Raw genomic sequence first — 26,599 nt, forward strand, 5'->3', positions numbered from 1 at the left:
GCGTAAACGCAGCCAGAGAATCTTATTAATAAATAATTAAAAAAATTTATGTAAGTAAAAATTTTATTGTCGGTACAGTATAAACTTTCAATAATAAAAAAACTAACAATTATTACAGCTTAACAATAAAATATTTCATTCTTTGGTTTTTTTTAATATCTTCAGAGAGCTGTCTCCATATTTAGCGATCAGTTCGTCAACGAATCGATCCTTCAACTTTTTAAGGCACCTAAAAAAATTAAAATTACTGTCAATTAATTATTCATAACAATTAACTCAATTATATAATAAAAAAAAAAAAAATTACCTGCGGTATAGAGAGTCAGTACGAAATTTTCCGATATCTAAACTGGGAGCATGTGGACGATGAATAATAAAAACGTCGGGCAGCACAATATAACTTAAATTGAATTTATTAATTTCTTAATTAAAATTTATTATATTGCTGTATATGATATGGATGTTATATATATGTACCTGTATCCCAAGGCAGTTAAATGAGTTATATATGAGACTTTGTTCCATCCGAAACCGATGAATCGTTCATCGTACAGTGGCGCTGATTTATGTACTACGATATAAGGCTCGAAATCTGGCTCCCATGTCACTTGATAAGGTTCGATAGCCGATTTCCAATTACTGTAATTAGTCGCGGCGTGACCTTTTGTCCATACGTGATAACGGAACGTGTACAAAACACCGTAACTCAGATATTTTAGTAACTCTTCTTTATTGACGGGAAATGTGAATCTAAAAAATTCATTATTTTTTTACGGCACTATATTTTATAAAATTAATGTAATTACAGAAGCTCTTATTGAATTGATAAAATAATTCATTTAATTATTTTATTTTTAATTAAAAATAAAATTTATTCAATTATTTTTTCAATTCGTTGATTAAATGAGAGGCAGATTTATAAAATAATAAAATAACAAAACCTGTAACGTTGGGTTTCAAAGGCTGGTACAATTAATGCATTTTTATAAACGGCATCAGTTTCATTGATATTTAGCTTATAAATATATGATATCAATTTTTCATATAAATTTATTGGTGGTAAAAAATCAATATCCAATTGAAATATATACGGAGTTGATATTTGTGATATTGCGACATTACGTAAATAATTTATAGGATAAAATTCCTGTAATTTTATTTAAATTTAGATTTACTTTGGACCAATGACGGTAATTTGGACCGCCTCAGTAATAAGTATATATATATATATATTAGAGTGGTTGTAAAAATATAACTTTCTTAGACGTCTCAAAAAAAGCTTTTTCTAGTGAAAAAATACGTGGGGAATTTGGTTTTTTTTTTTTTTTTTTTTTTAAGTAAAATGAACAAGTGGCTCAGGACGACCAAAGTTCATTATTCGATACCATCGTGGTTTTTTTAAAATATCTCAATAAATATGCAGATTAGAGAAAAAAATCATAGAAACAATTTTGTAGGAAATTAAATTCCTGACAAAAAAGGTCATATTCATTTTTTTTATAAAATGTGTATTTATGAAGATATTTTTAAAAAACTTTTTTTAGATCTTGAATTGAGCGTTTTAAGGATTACAAATTTTGAAAATAATTTTTTCACTAAAAAGAAACTTTACCACTCTAATATATTTACATGTATATATGTATATATACTTACTCCGTCTTTATAGACAACATGATATGCGATATTTTTTCTGATTCTCAGTACATCTGAGTTACGAATGAACTCAAGAAACGACTGAACTTCGGCGTCTGTTAAATAAACAGCGACACTAATCGTTCCAGGCCATCGTCTGCACAATTCATCTAGCAGAGTTATTCTATCAAAACTACACTGCGTTACAAGACCGACGTCTGCGTCTATGTAATTGTCGTACTGATACTCGCGCAAAAATAAATGCGTGCGATAAGTTATCGATGAACTTTTTGTAAATTTTTGACAATTGTCAGCGGCCTCTGTCTGAAATAATAAAATATATGTAAAGTAATTGTCTAGTTTTAATGAGAAAAACTGAAAGTTACATATGGGAGGTTCTGGGTTGGATCGCAGCCAAACAATTTACGCCTCAACAAGTTGCCGTTCATGTCGAGAAATATTTTATGCATTTTATTGAAATCGTTTGAATTTTTGTTTTTTACATTTTGCTTCCGCGGTGAATTCCAATGGAGAATCTGCAATTTTAATAATTCATTATTGGTTCCGTAATAACAAATATAAGTATTGTAATATTATAATAGTGGTTTTATTGATACAGAGTAAACTGAGAGCTGATAAATAAATTTTTGAATTAACAAATTTCTAATAGTTGGGAGCTATTGAAACGGCGAATGTACGGTCCATAAAAATTTAATTGATTGATGATAATAATGAAATTTTAAATCGGTAAAAAATAGCACACGGTTATGAAATTGGAAAAATTTAATCTGGATGCCAGAATTAAAAGTGGGTCAAATAAATATATATTTTTTAATAAATTGTCAATTAAATCTATTTACAAATGCTGACCTCACTCATTAAATTTTTTTTTTTTAATTAAAAATCGGAAGAAATTTTATTACGATTTTTTTAAATTACGTGTGGTATTGGAGTGACAAAGCGCGTTGTATATATATATATATATATATATATATATATATATATATATATATATATATATATATATATATATATATGTATACATATATATAACATTCCAAACAAAATCACTAGTGACAAGCACTTTAGAAAAAAAAAATATTCAAGATCGATTTTATTATTATTTTTTTTTTTTTTTTTTTTTTTTTCGTTTGGTAAAAATAAAAAATCAATTTTCTATCAAAGTTGGAATGTTTCTATTTTTTTTTTTTTTTTTTTTTTTTTTTTTTTTTTTTGTAAATTCCACAAAATTCTAAAGTTAATAGAAAAACTTTTCAGCAATATTTTATTTTGTTCTAAAGGTTTTTTTTTTATTTCCGTTGCCAATTATTTTGTCAATAGTAAAAAAAAAAAAAAATATAAAAATCCGCGTGACTTAAGAGTTTCATAATTGAGTTAAAACCTCATATTTTTTTTTTAAATTTCTCTTCAAAGTGCTGGGAGAAAAAAACATAAAATATCGCATTTTAAAATTTTAAAAACCGCATCACAAAGTTAATTTTAAAATCTAAATCTTGCTCTTAAAAAATTAATAAATTTTACTCGGATTTGTTTGGCGCTGCTATAACATTGGTCGCTAATCGTATGATCACTCAGTTGAACATTCCATGTACAGTCTAATATAAAAACCATCTGCGGATTATCCTTGATAACAGCATTAATAATATCTTGATCGGCTAAACTCGTTTCGTAAAGCTCTTTGATAACAAGCTGGGTAGTATTGATCCACAATTCACTAAATTTATTTTCCCGAAGAGCTTTCAGATTCATCAGCATGACTCCAGTGTTAAAGCCGCGACCAATAGCCGGCCAGGGTCTCTGTCCACCTTCGGAAATTTTTCTATACCAGTCACTTTGGTTTTCAGCCAACGCCAATATATATTTATTTTTATCATCACTGTCCATTTTATTAAATATTTTCCACAGGTCGTAGATGTCATTCAGCACAGTAACGTCTGTGTCCAGTAGTACAGCTTTTTCAATACTAAGAATTTCTGGTAAAATTAGTTTCAGAAGACCGTAAACGCCTGAGTAATGTTTGTTTCGAATCCATGATACCTTTGGTATCCAGACACTTGCTGGATAAAATGTCACGTTAACTAAAATAAATATTTTTATCAAAATTTTATTATGAAGGCTGACCAATTCACCCCATATTTGTTCTAAAGTGCAGATAAAATTTTTATATAAAAATCGGTCTCTTTATTTTGACTCTATGATTAATTTTTTAATTTATTTAAAGACAATTTAAAATTTGAATTTCAAACTTCCCGCGGAAATTAAAAAAATTTTAATAATTACCGTGTGGTAAATTCCATGTTTTAAATAAAACAGTCAATGTTCTATTGGATATTTCATCAACGATAAAGTGAAAACTTAACGGCTTAGTGCGATAAAATAATAATGACTTTATAACAGTAATTAACGATTGTGTCGAATTGTAACCAGCGCAGACCATCGCAATTTCAATGTAATTGCAATCATTTTCCTAAAAGAATTACATTAAATTAGCTAAATAAATGTAAATATAAATATATACTACTGAGAATTTAAAATTAAGCAACTAATTGATTAATTTAATAAATATAATTACATAATTATTTATCGGCGGTTTTGAATAAATTGACTCGCTTGTTAATTTACTCTCCACCGATGGTATTATTTTTTTATTTACTTTGACGTCTGACGGAACTGAAAAATAAATAAACAATCAACAATTATTGTATACTGTGCCTAATTAAATATAAATATATCATTTATTATAATTAATTAATTAATTAAATTTAAATTACCATTTAATAGGGAATAAATAAATATTATTATTGATATTATAAATATGAATAATAAACATTTTAACCAGAGTCGTGCCATTGTAATTCTTCGTACATTCTTATTAATTAATCGTAATAACCGCTTGCAATAAAAGTCTGAAAAAAATAATTATTAACAATTAAATTTTTAAAAAAATTTAAAAAAAAGAACAATTACCTGTAAACATTTTTTGAATAAATCAACTCCATTTCTATCTGCAATTACATGTGTTATTAACTATTTAATTTTAGTACCATTATTATTAAATGTATGTAAATATATATATATTAATACTTGGAGAAAATATATAAATATGATATATTTAAATACTAAGTGAGTTAGAATGAGGGAGTAATTAAATTTGTCAGTTGACATGCCCACATGATTCTAATTTGTCAATTAAAAATTACAAAACAAATTTGGGTGTTTAACCTTTACATATATGTCATATTTACAGTATATGTATATGTTTTTATTTATCATAGTGTGTTTTCTTCTTTATTTACTGCCGCCCTTTATGTTTGTAACTTTTCTTGTCTTTTTCTAGCCCGGCACAGTTTTTTTATTTTCGCGGGAAAATTTAAATATTTATATTATTTTTAATAAAATATTAATTGCAATACTTTCCAGCGAGATATTGATTTTTAAAATGAAATAAATAATTGTCACTCATATTTTTATAAATATGCATATACATATTGTAACACGTGAAAAATTCGACGTCGACCCGAGGTTTAAAAATTATTTGGACGAATGATTGGTTATTCGTTGAGCAATAGATTGGGTGACATCTATTCGATATCTCTTTTAAAAATTTATATTTTTTTATATTCAATTTCACTTTGAATATGATGAGAGATATTAATTATTAAAAATAGTGAATCAATACCAGAAAAATTATAAATTAACAATTAAAATAAAAAAAAATATAAAATTTAAAATAACCGCCGTTTTGTGATAATTACATATTTAAGTACTCAATAAAATATGAATATTTAACGAAATTAATTATTAAAACAGTTTAATTTATTTAAATAATAGTACAGTCGACTCATGAGTCACAGAAATTTAAAAAAATACAAAATGTCAGAGTATACATTTTTTTTATTAAAAAAAAAAATTATATAAAATTAAATTATTCATTATAAATATAAAATATTCAATATATATTTAATGAGAAGTGTTAACATAGTTAATTAAAATTGAATAGATCCTTAAACCATCCTCTGATTTATCAGTTATTCAAATATACAGATAAATTAATTAGACTTTAGTCTAAAGATTAAGGAAACATAAAATAATTTGTTAAATAATTATAAAATATATAAAAGGGTACGGAGTTAATTTATTCTTATTATAAATAAAAAATAATGGATAATTATTTAATTTATTTCTGTCGTATGAGCGGGAGACGTTGACGGCTCATTGATATCATCGTCTGTTTTTCTTATCCTCTGCAATTCAGTAGCCCTCGATCTAAAAGTTTTATTTATTTATTAAATGATAATGATATAAATTATATAAATATATATAATACCTCATTTGTGCTTCTTCTAATTCCCGTTCATTCTTACGACTCTGCAAAGCTCTAAATGCAACGCATATTATTATCATTACAATAGGAATTAAACAACCTAAGATAATACCTGATGAAACACCAGCTTGACGTGAACTATATTCTTGCTGACCTATTCCATTAATAATAATAATAATAATAATAATAATAATTTACTAATTAATTAACTCAATAATGAGTGTGAATGTAGCAGACATCAGACAAATATAAAATTATAAATAATTAAAAAAAAAAATATTTATAAAAAATGCACGTATTAATTTTTAAATTTTTTAAATGTGCATTTTTTTTAAATTTAATTTTTTTAATTATTTACTCGACTTATTAATAATTAATAATTTTAGTCTAATGTCTACTAAATTCACACTCATTGAATATAGCAGACAATTGTAAATTTTTTAAATTTTATAATAAATGAATGAAATCCAAAATCTATACGTGCATTTTTAAAAATTTCATTATTTCAATTAATTTAATTCAAATTTATAAGTTTGTCTGATTTCTGTTACATTCACACACTAAATATATTTCATTTCATCATTTAATAGGGGAATGAAAATTTCACAAAAGCTTTGGAAATTTCCATTCCACGTTTAAAACCGACTTCAAATTTAGTCAGTATAAAAATTTAAATAATTAATTACTAAGTCTTAAACTTTGTGGAATAGAAAATTTCCGTAGCATAAATTTATAAAACTTTTATTAAAAATTATTTATTTAAAAAGTAGTCATACACTTAAAAAAAAATACAATTAATTTATTTTACTTAATAATAACAATAGTAGTTATAATAAAATACTTAAGACACTGGACATTTTTTCTATTCCACAGAGTAAAAAAATGAAAACTAATTAATTTTTATACGTCGCTCTCTTTGCTAGGACTCGCAGTTTTTCTGTTGTCTGTGGAATCCGATCCACTAGGTTCAGTAAGGTCCCAGTCTTTGTCCTCGAATTCAACGTACGGTCTGTTGGGTAAAGGTTCGTGTGTGTGATAAACTTTGTCGTAACTCCTGCGTTTCCATGCACTGACATTCGTCAGCGTACTCGAGTCACTAGTCGGCGAAGTTGCTCTATCAGGTCGTAAAACTGATCGCGTAAAAGAATCATTGTCAAGAGCAGAGCGTTCGGAAAAGTGCCAGGACTTTGTTGAGCTGCCTTTGGTTGAATTCTTTTTAAGTAAAAAAAACAGTCCGGCTATTAAAGCTACAGCCGGAATTAATACCGCGCTTATGATACCCATAGTTGTCCATGCCGTGCGTTGCGAGTACTCTATCTGACCTACGTTTCATTTCATTAATTAATCAGCAATAGTTTTTTTAAATTTAAATCTTTTAAAAAATTGTCTGTAATTTTCGCTGGGAAAAATATTTGACGTGACTGGGTAACAAGACGGTGATTTTTAAAAATTTATCAGATAAAATAATAAAATACTTACGAAGACACTCAGTGTAACCGTACTCTGGAATGTCCCAGTGCCCGTCAGGCATACAAGTGCGTCTCTGATCCCCGATCAAGACAAAATCCTGATTGCACTCAAAGGTGACTTTGGTACCGGGTATAAATAAAAAATTACTTTTACGTCCGAATCTCGGGGTCTCGAGTACTCCACAAGAAACCGCTGAAAATAATTTTATTATTAACGATACATTTTAATCGATAGCGTTGAATTACCAATTGCGCACACGTTAAATATTCAAATATGAAATATAAATAAACTCACTGCGGGCAGAATTTATAGCTTTGATTTGTGTCAGAGTGTCGTGATAATTTTTTGTAAAGTGCGCGAGATCTCTATTTAACGTCATCGCGTAATCGTACTGACATTGATACGAATCTCCACATAATTCGCGGGCAGTTTTAATGTCCGTGTTTCTAAACAAAAATAATTACAATAAATTATAAATTTCAGAGTTAATTACTTATTATTTAAGGTTTAAAAATACCGTTCTATAGGTAGAAAATCTTCAGGCCGACGTCGCCACTCGGGAACGAACGTCCGGTTTGCATAGTAGCTCGCAGAGCGACCGAACTCCGGTACAAACAACGAGTTTCCTTTGTAAGGATCGACTCTGTCTTCAAGCAGCCAATTTATTGCGAAATCTTTGTGGAGAGATTCGAAATTATCCAAGTTACCGTACGGAACTTGCCGTCCGTCAGGCAGAACAAATTCGTCCAGGATGTCGTTGCTCCAATTACCGAACAATCCACGAGTTTTGTTCTGAAATTATTTAATTAATTAATTAATTAATTGAAAATTGACATCAAAAAATTAAATTCGTACCATGTATGTCCAGGGTAAATAAACGCGCGCAGACATGAATCCTTGGTTTTCAATAACTTCAACACCAACACCCGTATCAAACATAATTATAACTTCGCTTTGATTTAAAATATACGTGGGCGTGTAAACAACGACGCCATGGAAGTGTTGGAATTTTAACGACTGTCTGTCAAAGTAAACCCGCCTTCCCTCAGCAAAAACATCTAAGCGATACCGCCACTGAGCTATGGGTGGTCTTATGCGGACTTCAATCGTCGCTGTATTGTTACCTTTCGCTGGATAAAAAGTAAAATAAATATTTGATATTCCAAGTAAACTAACAGTTAAATAATTAAGTGAATAAATTACCGGCAATGGCAGTTAATTGTGTGCCGCGGACTTCGCCGTAAAAATTATCAGCAACTTGCTCAAAGCGACCCTGTATGTCCAATTTGTCTCTTTCGTCATTAACACGGACGAGAACAAACTCCCCCTTGCCGTTGAATGTGTAGGGGACGTTGTCGAAGGTGACGATATGGGGGTCGCCGAAGACCGCAGCCACTGCGGGGGATTGATAGGCAATGCAGTCTTGGGACGGCCTTCGCTCAAATCGAAAAGTTTCGCAGCCCACGGCTTGTTCTTCTTGCCACAAGCAACAAGTGTACATGGGTGTGACGTCGTGATACCAGTGAGAAAGACTCGGTACTTTGTTGGCTTCATTCCATGGCAAATAACCGAGATTGTGTGAACGATGTGGCTTTGATCCCCATTGTTGATCGTATGTTAACATTAAATACTCATTTTTATCGTAGCAGCACTGCTGCTCAGAGCCGTCTAAGCTGAAAATTTATTAATCAATTAGTCAGTTGGGTCTATGACGAAGATTAAAATTAATTAATAAATTTACAAAATTACTTTGGCGTTCCAGTTTTAACACAATGTATTGCTCCGTTATTATAAAAGCAATCAGGATTTGAATCTTTGTCGCAGTCGTAGTCTGGTAGAAAACGGCCTTTGTCATAGAGCGCGTGCTCTAATTTACAAGGGCAGAGCGAAATTTCGGCGGCAAAATTTTTTAAGTAACGGTCATGTTTAATCCACTCATTGCAGAGTTCCTCAGGCCACTTGGAGCCATACCGGCGCTCCCACTGTGGACCAAAGTACCACGCGAGGGGAATCGGTTTACTCCAGAGTACTCTGAAATAAATAAATTTTAATTTATGCTCAGTTTAAATATTTGCATTTATTTAACTTACGGAGTTATTTGTAAGCCGGAGTACTCTGCCGGGTTTGTTAGATTTATTTGAATGAATCCGAACTGCATGTTCAATTGATAAGGTGTTTCACGATTGCGATATGCTGCGGGAACTATTATGTACTCCCCAGTATTTGTTGTTCCTCTCTGTTGAAGAAATATATTTATTTAAGAAAAGTAATTTGAAAATTTTTTTACTTCAAAACCAACCTCGAGGATGTCGATGTATTCAAATTCAGAGCGTATTGACGTTTCGCGATATCCCCAAATAGATATTTGTACTTCAGCATTTAAATTACTTGTTAAATTGTAAGCGTTCCATGTTATTTTTATTTCCCGCGGATTGCGTTCGTGGACTGCACGGTTTTGAAAAAATATTTTTTCTGTTGCTGTTGCTGGGGTTTCTGTAAATTACATTTTGCACACGAAATTAATTTCTATTAATTAATGATCGATTTGAAATACTAAGATTTGTTTCACTTAAATTTCACTTTAATCAATACAATGATAATTAATACATTTTTTTTTAATTGGTAATCCACTTTTTTTCTACTAATTAAATTTAATTATGAATTAAAATTTTCCCGGGTATATTGCAAGCGCCTCAGTGCGCCGAGCGGAGAATCCGAACAGACTATAAGTCGACGAACTCGACTGTAATTTAAAATTTAAAATTTAAATTTGAAATTACCAATGAAATATTTTCCTTTCCAGTCATACCGGCCACTATTAATAGCAACAGCAAATCTGATGTACCCTTCAGCTTGGACGTAAGGTTGGACACAAATCGCACGATTGACGTCAATAACCGTTCCCATAACGTCAACTGTATCAAAAAGACAACGGACTTTGTCCGTCTTCTCAAAACAAGGGCCCGTTATATTAACGACAGTTCCACCCAACATATTTCCACTTTCCGGTGCGAAGACCAGAGGCAAATGTGCGCCGTCTAAAAAAATTCACTTAAATTATTGTGACCTAAATTTTATTTTTGAATTTAATTAGGCGGAAACGTACCGATGTCTTTATTACAAGTACCGAGCATTATTTTTTCGTCAATTCGGAAAATATGACGGCCTTTGAAACCGTTGGCCCACCCACGACTCGTCAGATCTCTCAGAGTGGACATTTGAGAGTACGGCTTGTATTCATAAGCTTGCGTGCCATTTCCGGCATTGAAGCCGATCTAAAATTCAAATTTAATAATTACATTTTAAATTTATTGTTTGATTGGCGGCAATAAATGTTTAAATTAAATTTACATAAGCGGGCGTGCCGCCCTCGCCGCCGGTGGTGTCACCCCCGGCCTCAGTGTGCGTCGTCCAGGACAAGTCCAAGTAATTAAAAATAGCGTAAGTGTAAACTTCATCAGTGGCCAGTACTAATTGAAAAGTATTTGTTTTGTAAAGCGAGTTATCGATACCGCCGGCAAAAGACATGTTCTTCCACGTCACTATCACTGCGTGCTTCGGATCAAAGGAGTCAGAGCCGACTACACCCTCTCTGATGTCCCATTTTACCCGTTCCCTTAACTCCACCCCAAATTGATCCGTACGTTTTTGTAAATCTCTTTCCTGCCTAAAATTAATCAGATAAATCTTATACTGCCACAAAAAATTTTAAATAAATAATTACCTAAAATAAACCCCAGGCTTGCGCTGGTCTGCATCAGTAGGCCTCAGAGTTCCGATCCGGCATTTACTGAAAAAAATACCAATAAACGCGGGGTCTTTTCTCTTCGGCCAGTCTTTTACCGGAAAAACTAAAGGGTACGTGTAGTGTTCCGGCGAGTCACTGAACTCCAAGAACCCGTTCATCGAGAGCTGGAGACAAAATTATGCTGACAATTAATTACAGTAAAGATAAATTATAAATATGTGAGTAAAAATAAACTAACACGGGTATAATTGTAGCGAAAACCGTAGAATGGTAACTGGAAATTAAAATTTTTATGGATTTGCGGAGAAGACGAGTATATATCAGTCTGGTAATCGCCCATATTATTGTCGCCGCCTTTGTCGAAGTACCAGTACATGAACTCAGATCTTATTTTTCTCCATCTCGTCTCAGACATGACATAATAATTAACTGAGTACTCTGGCGAGGGCGCGTATCTGTTAGCCTCCGGATCATCGGAGTCTAAAATATAAAAAATTAACAAATTTTAAGTATAATTATAAATGATATCATGAAATACAAGACAATAAATTATTACTATGAATCATTTCACGATTCATACAAGTGAGTAACTGATAACAAACAGATAAGACGAAATGTAATCAAAGTTAATATTTTTTTTAAAATTTAATTTAGTGATACTATTTATAATCATACACGCTACGTACTCAGCTCTATTTGTTTCATTCATACTTTATCAATACACTAATCAATTATAATTATTAACTACCAAAAAAAATTTTCTTTTTTTAAAAAAACTGCAGAAAGAAAAATTTCCTGTTAGAATTCAATGATAAAATGGTCACGCCCATTGATAAAAAAAACTCACCATAATGAACGTATTTTTCAGTTTTATTCGTCCCGTCAAAATCTTTCGTCAGGACGACGTCGAACTCATTGTTTTCATCCCCGGAACTGGCTTCCGGTTGCGCGGGATCAGTTCCCATTGCAGAAATTCTCATGCCCTCGTTCCTGAGATTTTCCGTCTCGAGGTCCAGCAGCTCTGGTCCCGTCTCAGAATTTCGTTTGAATTTTTCATTCTTGTAGTCGATGTTCCAAGGATCTTTTTCTAGCGACCCTGGATCCTCATTCGAAGAATTCGTTAATTTAAAATTGATCTTCGTAATTAATATTAGGAACAGTAATTTATTTAATGACATGATTTTAATTCGCATTGTAAATTGCTAGCTTATTTCTATTAATTATTACTATCGCTAAGTATTATCTTATTATTGAAGATGACCCGAGGCTAAGAATCGTTTACACTGAACTGAGCCGACGAGAACAGTTACAGATGATAACTCATGATATTATCACACTATCCGGTGATAACGTACGCTTATCTTCATATCTTTGTACTTTTTTTGTTTTATTTCCTAGTGTGGAGGCAAATATATGAGTAGCCCTTTCGGCCTACTTTTCAAATATCTCTGACGTAAAAAAAAATTCGAGTTTTATTCATAAATTGTTTAATTTTTTTATATAGATACTATATATATATTTTTTTTTTTATTCAATGTAGTCGTTATTATACAGTAAGAAATGACAATTTTTTAGAAAAAAAAAATTAATAATTAACGAGTATAATTAAAAAAAAATTAAATAAAAATTTAACTATTTATATTCACTTTTTTTTGTTTTTTTTTTTTTTTTTTAAATAGAAAATACGATGTTTAGTTTAGTTGATTTCCAAGCGGCACAAAAAAATTGTTGGCTTTTTGGTAAATTTAAAGCGACAATTTGCTGCCATGTAACCAATCAAGGCCATTCTTAGTGCCTGCACTTTTTAAAAATTTAAATAACTGGTGTCATAAGCGCAGTAAAATTTGATCAAGAAATGTAAAAAAGACACGTCGTACATTCGCCGAGATATAGATTTAAAAAAAAATACTTACAGTTGACATCAATTGGGAGTCAAATGAAATTTTTTTGAATAAATTTTTTCCTACAAAATTTATAAATTTTAATTGAAAAATTGACATCATTTTACTGAAAATTATTTTTCAAATTTTTTTTAACTTCTAATTGATGTCAACTGTAATTTTTTTTTTTTTTAATTCATATCTCAAGGAAATTGTCCTTTTTTCAATGAATGCTTCAATTAGTTGATAAAATTTTGACACACTTATGACAGTAATCATTGCATATTTTTAAAAAGTGAGGGGTAGTTTGAAAATGTTCATAAATTTAACAAATAGGCAACAATTATTTTGTGCCGCTTGGGTTAATGATCGAGATGAATTGAGGGAAAAAATATTTCAATGAGACTAATTTGAATTTTTTTTTTTTACTAGTATTACTTAATTACTCAAACTAATTGTTTCGCTTATAAAGTTTTTTAAAAGCTATGGGTAAAATAATTACCACATAGAACTGGCTTTTATTTTACTTTTTGGTGGTGGGTTTATATATTTGTTGTTTATTTTTTTTTTATTTATTGCTTTTGCTGATGGTTTTATGAAGATGACGAGTTGTCGCCATTGCTTTCAAGATAGCCACCAGTGCCATTGACGACGAATGACGTACCCAGTCCGTATAGATGCCCGCAATATTTGGCATCGTCGATATTATCTTCGAAGAACATCTGAAAAAATAAATAAATATATTAACTGCGTCAATTGATGCCAAATATTTATTAATTTTTGTAAATAAAGTCTAGATTTATGAGATAAAAATTGTATTTTAAATTGGGACTTTAATTACTGGAATAAAAAATTCTAATGTTTTTTTCAGGTGAATTGTAGCAAAATAAATAAACTACCTCACGCATTTTAAAGAAAACCATTCCAGTCAAAAGTGAATCAGAACCTGCTTGATGCTGGGGGCCAACTCTCTGTAATTCCAATTGCTCAGCAACTTCCTGTAATCCCCCTTTCAAATTTTTGCAGGATTTCATGAGATACTAGATAAAAGATTGATCATAAATATAAATTCTTCATTAAAATGATGAAAAAAATAAAAGTTGTTGCTTACTTTGACGTCATAAATTGTCGGAAAATATATCCTGAGTAATTCAAAAAATTCGCTTTCCTCTTGGGGTAAATTCTGATCAGTAAGAAGTTTCAATAAGTAACCGAAATCATAACCAGAGTGAAATGACAGCCATTTGATGTCATCCATCAGAACTATTCCTGATGTCATTAATAATTCAGCGAATTCCAATGGATCGATTCCCTCTTCTTCGTGTTTTTTAAATTGAATTCCGCTGTTTTGTAACATGTCTATACTGTCTTGTGCATACATATCTTCTCTAATAACAATAAAAATAAAAATTTATAAAATAATTAGTGTGACGTTACCGTCAGGTTTATAATTAAAAAAAAACTTACTGCAGATTGAATTTGAAATTAAACTGCCATGTGGTGTAACCACCACCAGGAGTATTACCCGACTCATTTAAAAATGTGAGTCCTAATTGAATAATCCGCAGCAAGTCAACATTACACCGCAATAATTGATACTGATAATCAGCACTGGTTCTAAATTCACCTGTAACACAAATTTATAAATTTAATATCCAGCATACCGGAAGTAAAAATGTAATTTACCTATTGGCCGGGCAACAACTCCAGGAAACTCAGTGTCCATCGCGACATAGGGATACTGTTGTACAACTTGACGTATTGTACGAAATTCTTCTTCGAGATTATGTCCCCAGACATCGCGAATTCCACACTCCTCGTTCGTGGGCATCGTCCCTCCGCCCTTAACTACAGAATTACCTCCTTCATTAATTATGTAACATTAACTAATTAATTAATTGATTTAATTAATAATTAATTAACTGAATTATTATTTTGAATATTCAAAACTTACCGCCTGTGCTTTTTCTAACCATTTGAAAATTTTTTTAGCTGAAAAAAAAATTGATAATTAAATTTTTATTTATTATGAGAAATTATTTTATTAGAAACGAATTGACATTTTTTGTATTTTTATTTAACGCGCCAATTTTTATAACCAACAAATTGTCGATAATTAATTGGTTTATTTTTATTTTACAATAACTATATTTAGATAAATACCTAGTATATTAATATATATATATATATGTAAAAGAAGATTAATTAATTAAGAATAACTCGATAGCAAACATTATTATTTTGGTGACTAAAACTCAGTAAACGTCACTCAAACACAAAACTTCAAAACTGGACATAAATTAAATAAGTTATTGTTGCTAATAAATAATTAGCAGTAATTTGTTGTTGTAAATAAAGTAGTATATTTTTTTTAAATAAAATATATTTACCCTCATCGGAGGTTAGCAATTTGTTCTATCTACAACATCTACAACCATATTTTAGATATGAAATGAATTTTCAATGCTAGACCTTGGGGTCGTAGTTTTGTTTATTTGAATCAGCGGCAGGTGGCGCGCAGCGGTACTTTGATTTTTGAAATTAAAGGGAGTGGGGGGCTACAGTTGCACAGAGCACAGACGCCACAGACGTACGGACTTGCATTTTTGTCGGGCGATGTTCCATAATTATTTAGATAATTTAATTCGAGTGAGTAAACAAAATTATGTTTTTAAATAAATATTATAATTCAAAATAAATCAAAATCCGCACGTTTTTTATAAATATAAAAAATTATGATACAGAAGTTAACTGATGTCTAATAATTTTTAAATTTTTCAAAAAATGACAACTTGTAGAATAAAAATATTGCACTTAAAATTTTTTGAATTTTTAATATGCGCAGATTTTCAATTTTTTCGTAATTGACTTGGGAAAAAAATCCAAAAATTATTAATTGTCTGTTAATTTCATGAGTGTGAATATAACTGACAGAAAATTTTTTAATTTTTGAATAAATAAATAGAATTTAAGTAGAATAAAAATTAAAAAATGCCTGGAAATAAATTTTAATATAATTATTAAATTTCAATTTTTAAATTTCGTGCCATTGGCGCTACTGCGCGTCACTTCAACGCTTAAATTTTTGCTAAAGTGGGGGGAGGGAGATGAATCGCAAAGTCGATAGCTGTGCATCAACTGGCGGTCCAATAGCGGCACTCAGTATCTAGACAATGGCAGTAGTAGTCCAGATCCTTCTTTACATTTGAATTAAAACACCATTGCAGTGGCGTCGTGTAATCCATAAAATCTTTTGCTCATAGTAATTGTTTAATTAAATTGTGCAGTGTTAGTAAAATTTAAATTGTGCAGTGTTTGTGGTGCAGTGAAGTGGTGAGTTTTCAGTGTTAGTGTAAAGTGTTGCTGATGGCTGATGCTGACAACTTCCTAGTTCCTGAGCAGAATCATCTGGCATCGACTGGTGGGGAAATAGCAGTTAAGTGACGTTGTTTAGCTGCAATACACTTTGAGCAATTTAATTCAAATCTCCAAGTGTATTAGGACACCCTTCTGCATATTATTTCTCCGCCAAGGTTTGTTCAAACACTCAAGTGTTTTTTTTTTATTTTAAATTTTTCATCATATATCGCCGCCATTTTATTTCGACGATTTTTAATTTTTCTCATTTCTAATAATTTATTTTTAAATATTTAAATTTCGCGCCAAATTATAATAATATTTAATAAATTAATTATTTTGAGTCTCGCTTGGCTAGAGCCAGAGCTAGAGCAACTTCCGCTTGCACCCTATGTACCAAACTTCCCGCGCAAATTCAAAACTTTTTCCGGCGCCATTTCTAAGAACACAAATACATAAAAATTAAAATTCAATATGGCGTAGAGCAGCAGTCCATCATGATTATTGCTCACTACTATTGCCTAAATTAATATAATTCCAATAAATAATAAGTGATATTTCCTATTGTGTTAATAAGTTAAATGTTACGACAGTGATATCGTTAATTATTAATCCAAGTAATCAGTAACTGTGATAATTAATATATAGCTATGAAAAGAGTTATTTTATTTAAAAATGGTACAGATGTAAATGGAAAGGTAAGTGATATTAATTATTTACATTACATTTATTATCGTAAATTCTAATTAGCTAATTAATTAATTAATTAATGAAATGTTATTTATTCAAAAGGTATTTATGGTGACACATTCTGTTGGAGAACTACTCCAAGCTGCGAGCACTAAATTTAATATAACTGCCAAAAGAATATTCACACCACAAGGTGGTGAAGTTGATGACATTAAGTTAATCAGGTAATTAAAATAAATTAAAGTTTATTTTCCTTATTAATTGAAAAAATATAAAAATTTAATTGGCAGAGATGACGACATATTGTACGTGTCCTGTGGAGAAGAATTTATTTCAACAGACAGCAATCCAATTTCCAGAAACCACGACTGGGTGACACTCAATGTTGGTGGTAAATTATTTACTACCACCAGAAGTACGTTAACGCAGAAGGAGCCGATGAGTATGCTAGCGAGGTAAATTATTTTAAATAAATTCATTTTTAAACCAGGTCGGGTTTTAATGATTATTTTTTTTTATTAAATGCAGAATGTTTATGGAAAAAGATGATAGTGATGAATTTAGAATACCGCCCAGTAAACAAGATAGCAATGGCGCTTTTTTAATAGACCGTAGCTCAGCTTATTTTGAACCGATATTAAATTATTTACGTCATGGGCAACTTATTTTGGATACTAATATCAGTGCTGCAGGTCAGTTTATTTTTCAAATAATGACTTTAATTATTTTTTATTATTCAAATTTTGGATTGTCAAAAAAAAATTAATTTAAAATAATATTTACTCTAATAGCACAGTTTGCTATAGCAAAAGTTATCTTGAATTTTTCTTTACCTTTTGCTGTCAAGTTGTCAGCAAATTCGTGCAGAAAATTTATGACGGCTGTCAATAATTCAAATTAGGAGTTGAGTGTATGAAAAAAATAATTATTTTTCAGGAGTACTTGAAGAGGCGCGATTTTACGGAATCGAGGGTATTATCAGCACCCTGGAAGAAATGGTAGCAGTCGATAGCGAAAAACACAAAGGCACCGACGCACTAACACGCCGCGATGTTTTGAAAGCGATCATGTCGACGCCAGCGACTTCTGAGCTACGATTCCAAGGCGTTAATTTATCCGGGGCCGATTTATCGCGTCTAGATCTACGGAATATCAATTTCAAGGTAAGTCTGCTCGATATTATTATTATTAGCATATTTGAATACGCATTGAAAGATCATTTATAAACTTTGATACCAACAATAATTTTTTACGCGATAAATTTATTCATTTTTTATTCAGAGCCGCATTTGCGGTTTTTTTCGTTTTGAATTTCATATTTTTTATTAAAGCGACGAAGCTCGGGGTGATGAAAGTCAGTGTAACTTTCAAAGTTAACTGATGGTATTTTATAAAAATTAGCTGAGCACTCAAGTGTTTAAATTTTCGCTCTGCGCGATAGTTAAATTGTTTTTACTTGACATCCTTGATAACTGTTGTTATTTATTTATGTATTTATTTGCTAAAATAATAGCGATTTAAATATCGACTTGAAACCTCGTCGTATCGTGATTTAAAAAACAAATTTAAGTTTACTCAAAATTAATTCAAAAGTCAAGAGATAAAAGAAGAGAAAGAAGAGAGAAGGCGTTATAAATAATGCAATATCATCAATATATTAAAATATATATTAAAATTTCCATATAAAAGAAAAGAAAAAAAATTTTAATATTTAAATAACGAGTACGTATTTATTTTGAATTAATGGCCGCATTGATTTTTTTTTTTTTTTTTTTTTTTTTTTTTTTTTTTTTTTTTTTTCATTGAAAACTTTATGTTGAAGTATTTGTGATGATAAAATAGTTTATTAGATTTATTAAATGAAATTTCTTAGTCTTGGCGCAAGTACAGCTCATTATAATAATGTTTAACTTTCAGTATGCAAATTTACGAGGATGCAATTTAGTTGGCGCAAATCTGTCAGGATGTTGTCTAGAGCGTGCGGATCTATCATTTGCAAATCTTGAGAATGCACAGTTAGTATGCGTTAAGATGCTATGTGCTAATCTTGAAGCGGCAAATTTACATTCCTGTAATTTCGAAGACCCTGGTGGGCTATCAGCAAATATGGAAGGCGTTAATCTTAAAGGAGCTAATCTTGAAGGAAGTAATATGGCGGCTGTTAATTTAAGAGTTGCTACTTTGAAAAATGCTATACTTAAAAATTGTGATTTGAGATCTGCTATTCTTGCCGGAGCTGATTTAGAGGTAATTATTTTATTTTAATTATAAAAAAAAAATTCTTGAAAGTCACGGGTTATTAAAAAAAAATAATAAAAAATTTTCAAGTACGGATAAATTACCAGCAGAGTAGGCTGTAACCTATTTAAATTGATTAATTAGTTTTTAATGATCTGAATTTTGCATTTTATAAACTTAGACTATAAATTTAATAAATTATTCAAATCTCTGTAGATCTGCTTTAGAAAAAAATTAAAATATCAAACCCGCCAATTTCTAATATCGATTTTTAAAAATTTTGACGGTTATATTCGAGATTAAAAACTAATGACAGAAAAAAATGAGAGGTCATTAATTTATTTCGGATAGTTACTAAAAGTTATAGTGTAATTTATGCAATAATTTTTTTACAACACAATAATTAATTTTAAAGTTTAATGCGAACCCTCGTCAAGATGATTGATGACAAACTTGCATGATTTTGAATTTAAAATATTTAAATCAAGTATTTCTCCATTACATCTCAATAATTATTTATTCATTTAAAATATTTCCGTATTTTTTTTTAGTCCTGCGATTTATCCGGCTCAGATCTGCACGAGGCAAATTTACGTGGTGCCAATTGGAAAAACGCGGCCTTTGAATTAATGCAGACTCCACTGCACATGTCCCAGACAGTGCGATGATAATAAATGTGATCAAGAGTGTGTTAATTACTAGAGTATTTCATATTTAATGAACAAACTTTCGTTTACCGGCAGAGTTACTTCTATTATTTAATTAACCGGCCTTACGACTGTGTCCTGCAAAAAGTATAAATAGTAGGAGTAAATTAACATTATCGTCCACTGCTCACAGGATTTGCCTACAAATTCCTTCCACGTTTTCATAAAATTATTCTTTTATTTATCACTGATAATTTTATTTTAATGATGATATATTTTATAATTATTTATTTTTTATTTAATTGTAAATAAACATGGCGTCAATATCAGGTATATTGGATAGTACTGTGCATTTAGTTTATTGTAAACATATATATATTATATACATATACTTGTAATTATTTATTTATAAAAACTGAGTCAATAAAATTTCCATACAAAAATACAAATAGTATTTTTTGTTTGTTTACAATTATTTGTATCTTCATTTTATTTTAAAATCTCACTTAAACAAAAACATTTTACGCTAGTATTTTATTTATATAAATTTTTTTTTTTTTATCGTGAGAAGCTATTCCAGAATTCGCTGAATAATTTATTATGACGTAAACCTAGAGCAAGTTCTTCTGGGTTTGAAGCTCTGAGAGACACTTTGCGGAAAATAAAAACAAAAAAAAAAATAGTCGAGTCATAAAATAAAAAGTAATGTACAAAGACACGTGAGTAACTATATTATACATAAATAAAAAAAGTAAAAGATTAAATGTGTTGATGTACAAAAGGTTTTAAAATAATTAAGTTTACATTTTTTTTATTAGACTCATTTAAAATAATTAGCGTAAAGGTTTATTGTAAGTGAGATTTTGAAGTATAAAATTTATGGTGTACCCTATCAAAAAATTCATGTGGGATTGCATGGGAATCCATGGGACTCCATATAGAAATAAATGGATTTATGTAAGAATCCATAAGAATTAATATAAATGTATGGATTTTTATATGAATCCATATTGGAAATCATGGGTATCTTCTATATGGGAAATCCATATGGGAAACTGTGGGTACTTGGATTCCCAGGAACTTGGATCTATGGATTTTTTTGTAGGAAATTTTGATGGGAATCTGAGTTTCTATAAAATTTCTATAGAACCTATGGGGTTTTTAGATTTTTATTTCTGTCGTCTATTGATATGTGTATTGATAAAAGAACAGATTAATATTCCTATAGACAACCATATGGGAATCCGGCCAGAAACGGCATGTGGGAATCCACAGGAATCGAGGATGTATTCCCATCTGAATTTTTTTGATAAGGTATCGAGGAAAATGTTGTAAATCATGTTGGCTCACGCTTGGTTGAATTATTTGATGATGCTGTGTTGTGACAGGTGCAAAATTGCACTGAGATTTTGTCGCTCGACCAGATAGTCAGTAAACATATTGACGTATCGCTCTTGCTCTCGGTTACTCCGGGATACGGGAAACGGGATAGCGCCCGCTGGAAACTTACAAGGTTTGCTATCAGGTTAACAATGTTACTCGACATTTATCACCCCGAGCTAATTTTTTCTAACGCAAATATTTTTAAAACCTCGGTTTATCGGGAGAGCTGTTATTCAATCAATTATCTGTTGATCCACTTTCTCGAGCGTTTAATTAATTTTACAGATAATTGCATAATTTTTAATTTATTATTCATTGCCTTAAGATGGAAAATATTTTTTAGATCTGCCCAATCTAAATTATTACTAAAATTCCACTGATAAGAATTTTTGAGAAAATTTTTGAATAATTTCTATTTTACGCATTATAAAATAATAATAATTATTATTTATTTAAAATATATAGAAAATAATGATTATGACTCATACATAATTAAATTGAGTTTAATATTGTGAAAAGCGGCGAAAGTAGTTTATATGCTGGGGTACTGGGAAGTGTTTTAAATTTATATATGTATGTATATATATAATAAGGTTTACTATGCGTTAAGGAAGCGAAAGCACAAGAGTAGAGCTTTGAGTGCGACATGAAAGCTCGGCAGCCACTTATTGAAAATTGGAATCAGATTGCATCTACATTCTTATCTGCTCTTGGTATAAATTGCCTCTGGTTTTATGTTAAGTAAACACGGCTTTTAAATATTTAGAATAAAAATAATAAATTTGATTAAAATAACTCAGCGAAATATAAAATTGTTGATGTTAACTGCTGTATAGTTTGCTCGGACACAACTATTTAATTTATCATTAAATTAGGGATTCGTGTTGATAAATAATGTCTATAGATGTGTACGTGCTGCCGTAAAGTTCTCATAGATATTAGGGACATAGAACACTGGACATAATCTTATTCTCGTAAACTTTCGGAACAGTGTGTATTCTCCCAGGACTGTGGGTTCTGTATAAATGTAATTCCTCTTGGGTCGTATTGAAATACAACAGCGTAACGATACGAGACAACTTTGATGTACCCGAATAATCAGACGGCTTACAAATGTTATTTATTTTTTACAAACACGAATTATTTTATTCCTCAGGAAAATTTACTATTTTTTAACCAGACTTTAATCGAAAAAAAAATTTTCAAAATATTACGGGGCGGGAATGACCCGAACGATTTCAGACGAGAGTAGTCGGCAAGAGCCGAAGGCGAGTGCTGCCATCACGCTGTCTGAAATCGTGTTTTGGTAAATTTTTTGAACTAATTTTTGATTCTGAATACTTGGGGCCACTCGAAATTATGTAATTTCAGACCAATGATGCATGTTAATTACCCTGAGGCTCAACTACGATAAATAATTTCCATTCTGACAGGGTCATGATGAAATCATAAGCATGCATCGGGCAGAAACGAGGTTCGTTTTCCTCTGTTGGGACAAAACCAATTATTTTAAACCCTTCAAATAGCATCGGTCTGAAATTAGGTTGTTCCGACTGGTTAAGCAGACATTGAAACTGCGATTTCAAATACAGGTGATATGAGAAGTAATTTAATTTTTCATTGCTGTTCAAATCGATGGAAAATACTCTTTCAATCATGGCTGATGAGCCGAACTCAAAATATTGGATTGAACATGAAAGTCCAACCGTAGTTTGATTACGATCTAATTACTCTAGGAATTTTTGAGGATGTTTTTATGTTTGATCAATTTTTCCATAGGACTCATTAACTAGAAGTTTATTTGTTCTACGTTCAAAAGGTTATTCATTATCACGGCTATCAAAGGGATGATTATATTCAATAGTTCAAATGCCGATGATTTAAATAAATACAGAATCTAGTGTTAATGTATTTTTCAGCTAAATATATTTGTATTCATTTTGTTACATCTATTTGTATATAGACTTTGCTGTATATGAGAATCGCAAATAGGTAAATAATCCGTATGATCAAAGTATTTGATAGTCATATAATTTGTTCAGCAAATAGGATAAATTATGATGATAATTGACAGCGGTTGGGTTTGGATCACCTGAACTATCAACATGTCAGTGGTACTATTTTAATCATATTGTAATATAAAGTAAATGACATCCCGATGTAAAGGGGAAGTCATTGATAAAAATTAAAGGACAGTCTAGTTAGACTAAAACCTGATAAATTTTTTTGACCCCGGTAAAAATATAAAGTCTATGTTGAATTATCATTATATATCAACTGTTATACCAAAATTCTAATTCAAGTAATCAACTGCAGACATATTATATTTGTCAGCATAAATAATTTTGCTGACCCGATGATGGTTTAGGTAATCCAAGCCCAATGCTGTCAAGTATCATTACAACTCATATTATTTGCTGAATAAATTATATGATCCCGAAAGGCTTGGCTTATACATATCGCTTAATCTGTTTAGGAATTCAAATTGTTAGATAACTTTGTAATCGTATCGCAGAATCGAATATTATTAGATGAATTAATTAATAATGCCTCATGCTTAATAAATATAGCCCGGGTGTTCTAATTGAATCGTAAAAATTTCATTTGCTAGACAAAGCGATCAGCTTTCGTTGTGTAAAGAAAAATAGTTTCCTCTTCCGTGTTTCAGTATTTTGATGAAGTTAAAGTGAGTCCTTAAAAGAATTTTAAAATAAAGTGTACAAGCAGTCCTTTGTATACAGATGATCGAAAAGTTTTATTTTAAAAGAAAAGCTTATACAAGATATACACATTTATAGAACAAAGTTGTAATTAACTCGCGTACCACTTCTCGTTACGTTAAATTGCGTTAGCCAACTTTTATTTCACTGATTAAATGTTACCTTCTATTCGTATTTGCGCACAGCTGGTGTATCATCCAGCGCCGGGTGGTGGTAGTGATGTTGAAAGCGAAGAAAGAACTTGAGCACGAACTGGACGGACGACACTTGCAATCAGGTGTTTCGATGTTGCTTGTTTTTGTTTTTCCTTTTTTTTTCTATGTCCTTAATTAAGAGTTAGTTGCACTGGATTACTTTATTACTGTGATTGTAATTTACTTTTGATTTACAGGTATTTTTTATTGATTATTGCGATTCAGCGCTAGGTGGTTGTTAAAACAGAAAAAAAATGACAGATAGATATATTGGATTACTGAAATATACATTTTTCTTGCAATCTAATATAAATATATGAATGTAAATGTAAACTTTTGAAATGCTGACGATAGCGACGCGATAACATTTTCTGTCATGGAAATAATGAAAATTTTTAGGTGTTTTATCCGGTGAATTTAAACTGCTGCCAAGAATATCTCGAGCGAATGATGTCAAGAGGTTACGATAGTTTTTTCTTGTCCTCTGGAATCTTTCCACATTTCATTTCATTCTTTGTCTTCTAATTTTTTCATTTTTCGGAATTTTCGGGTGCATATTCTATGTAAGTATTCAGATAAATGGGTTTTTCTGGATTATGAAGGGAAATTAGTTCTAATAGGAGGCATTTTAATACGAAATTAGTTCCCTAGACTTCAGAACCGTGTTCTACATTAAATTCTGCACAAAATGACCTATAATTGAGTTAGTTTTGAAAATTATTCAGATGTTTTCTGTATGTTTGAAGATAAAAAAAAAATATTTTTGAATTTCTGAGCTTTTCCTCAGGATTTTCAGGTTTCTTGTGGCCTAATTACTTTTCCAAGCTACAGTACTTTATTCTGCATAAAATTTTGCACAAAATGACCTATAATTGAGTTAGTTTCGAAAAGTATTCAAATGTTTTCTGTATGTCCAAAGATAAAAAAAATATTTTTGAATTTCTGAGCTTTTCCTCAGGATTTTCAGGTTTCTTGTGGCCTAATTACTTTTCCAAGCTACAGTAATTTATTCTGCATAAAATTCTGCACAAAATGGCCTATAATTGAGTTAGTTTTGAAAATTATTCAGATGTTTTCTGTATCTTCAAAGATAAAAAAAATATTTTTGAATTTCTGGGCTTTCCGCAGAATTTCCAGGTTTTCTGGGGTCTAATAAGAAGTGGCGCTACTAGTGCCTTATTTAACAGCCAGTTCTTCCGTTTGTTTACCCATAAAAAATTCCACGGGGAAAATGAATTTTTTTTTTCACGACTGATCCCTTTCAATTTTATAATGATACTTTTCCTTACTTGATTATCAAGGCGAAAATTGAACTTTATCGATAAATGGATGAAAATAAAGTTACCTTATATATATATATATATGTTGGATAATTAAATTATTGGTTGGATATATAGGAACGTTAGATTGAGGACTCTGTTGCTGGTGTGCGCTATATGTTAACATTAAATTGGAAACTCTATATTCCCGCAGCCATACGAAATTGCCTAGGCATATACCGAATGGCACTCTCTGGTGCAACATTTCGTTAATAACCTCCAGCTACTGTACGTGTACTTTACAGTTAAGAGCTATTTCACGAAAATATCCTGACTTATATAATTCATATTTCATTTAATTTGCATCAAAGTTTAACAAAATCTCTAATTTAAAAATAACTTTTGTCACATAGAAGCTGCTAATTAACAGCAATTTAATTTTTAATCAAAAAAAAAAAAGTAACCCGAGAACCTTTAGTGCGGTTTCGACATAAAAGGAAAATATGTCACTTGGCCATTTACGTTCGTCTTAACATATTAAACATTTTTTTTACTGCAGTTTTTACGAAGCTCGTGGCTTATTCAATTCAGGTTTTGTGGATTAAACTGTAAAAGTAAAAATGTGCAGCAAATAAGATGTAAACTGTAAATTTTTCAGTCCTTTGGTTCGCATAAAAAAGCCATTGGCAATTGACATAAACCCGGTGGCTTGAGACTTGAGGTCTCATGAGAACAGTAGATTTGAATTTTATTTACATCCAGGTACTGTGGTATTTTTATTGATATATATTTATTTTACATTTTACTTTGTCGTGTTCTCGATAGAAAAAAAAAATTCATCTGCTTTCAGTACAGTACTAAATTCCTATAATTTAATAATTAAACAAATTTTTCATTCCTCCATCGTATAATTTTATGATTAATCGAGTTTTTTTCCGCATTCTTCTTATTAAGACCAAAATTTTTTTGAAATTTTCAGTAGTCTCCAAAACAATAATAATAATGTAGTGTCAAAAATTTGTGGGGTGAGCGCAGA

At 30.5% G+C, this 26,599-nt stretch overlaps 4 protein-coding genes across 10 annotated transcripts; 1 reads left to right on the forward strand and 3 right to left on the reverse strand.

Annotated features, from left to right (window-relative positions):
• Positions 1–66: 66 nt before the first annotated feature.
• On the reverse strand, positions 67–4,882 carry LOC103571727 (xylosyl- and glucuronyltransferase LARGE1). Its single transcript, XM_053742226.1, has 12 exons — positions 4,738–4,882; positions 4,621–4,658; positions 4,425–4,559; positions 4,226–4,323; positions 3,934–4,120; positions 3,175–3,731; positions 2,019–2,168; positions 1,654–1,956; positions 942–1,147; positions 478–750; positions 308–400; positions 67–229 (listed from the first exon to the last, which is right to left on the reverse strand). The coding sequence occupies exons 2-12, from the start codon at positions 4,628–4,630 to the stop codon at positions 136–138; spliced, it is 2,106 nt and encodes a 701-aa protein (XP_053598201.1). The 5' UTR covers positions 4,631–4,658; positions 4,738–4,882; the 3' UTR covers positions 67–135.
• Positions 4,883–5,626: 744 nt separating this feature from the next.
• On the reverse strand, positions 5,627–12,478 carry LOC103571728 (protein mesh). 3 transcript variants are annotated; one of them, XM_008549996.1, is made up of 17 exons: positions 12,043–12,478; positions 11,434–11,675; positions 11,172–11,359; positions 10,799–11,114; positions 10,554–10,722; positions 10,228–10,485; positions 9,747–9,940; positions 9,538–9,683; positions 9,197–9,478; positions 8,651–9,120; positions 8,303–8,577; positions 7,965–8,239; positions 7,742–7,893; positions 7,457–7,639; positions 6,090–6,131; positions 5,981–6,031; positions 5,830–5,919 (listed from the first exon to the last, which is right to left on the reverse strand). In XM_008549996.1, the coding sequence occupies exons 1-16, from the start codon at positions 12,386–12,388 to the stop codon at positions 5,997–5,999; spliced, it is 3,573 nt and encodes a 1,190-aa protein (XP_008548218.1). In that variant the 5' UTR covers positions 12,389–12,478; the 3' UTR covers positions 5,830–5,919; positions 5,981–5,996. The 3 variants fall into 3 exon arrangements, with proteins under 3 accessions (XP_008548217.1, XP_008548218.1, XP_008548216.1); XM_008549995.3 differs by having other exon boundaries at positions 5,627–5,919; positions 5,981–6,131; XM_008549994.2 differs by lacking the exons at positions 5,830–5,919; positions 5,981–6,031; positions 6,090–6,131 and adding an exon at positions 6,474–7,299.
• A 1,003-nt stretch (positions 12,479–13,481) lies between these two features.
• Positions 13,482–15,534, reverse strand: LOC103571729 (CCR4-NOT transcription complex subunit 7). 5 transcript variants are annotated; one of them, XM_008549998.3, is made up of 7 exons: positions 15,466–15,534; positions 15,030–15,067; positions 14,762–14,923; positions 14,543–14,702; positions 14,187–14,463; positions 13,975–14,115; positions 13,482–13,797 (listed from the first exon to the last, which is right to left on the reverse strand). In XM_008549998.3, exons 2-7 carry the CDS (start codon positions 15,049–15,051, stop codon positions 13,669–13,671), a joined length of 891 nt encoding a protein of 296 aa, XP_008548220.1. In that variant the 5' UTR covers positions 15,052–15,067; positions 15,466–15,534; the 3' UTR covers positions 13,482–13,668. The 5 variants fall into 5 exon arrangements, with proteins under 5 accessions (XP_008548220.1, XP_008548219.1, XP_008548221.1 ...); XM_008549997.3 differs by having other exon boundaries at positions 14,762–14,938; positions 15,466–15,532; XM_008549999.2 differs by having other exon boundaries at positions 14,762–14,961; positions 15,466–15,507.
• Positions 15,535–16,917: 1,383 nt separating this feature from the next.
• Positions 16,918–20,433, forward strand: LOC103571730 (BTB/POZ domain-containing protein KCTD9). The gene is made up of 7 exons (XM_008550000.2): positions 16,918–17,130; positions 17,225–17,346; positions 17,413–17,577; positions 17,651–17,814; positions 18,059–18,285; positions 19,040–19,369; positions 19,912–20,433. The coding sequence occupies exons 1-7, from the start codon at positions 17,083–17,085 to the stop codon at positions 20,026–20,028; spliced, it is 1,173 nt and encodes a 390-aa protein (XP_008548222.1). The 5' UTR covers positions 16,918–17,082; the 3' UTR covers positions 20,029–20,433.
• The last annotated feature ends 6,166 nt before the right edge of the window (positions 20,434–26,599 follow it).

The sequence above is a fragment of the Microplitis demolitor genome, chromosome 10 (assembly GCF_026212275.2).
Source record: "Microplitis demolitor isolate Queensland-Clemson2020A chromosome 10, iyMicDemo2.1a, whole genome shotgun sequence".
NCBI lineage: Eukaryota > Metazoa > Arthropoda > Insecta > Hymenoptera > Braconidae > Microplitis > Microplitis demolitor.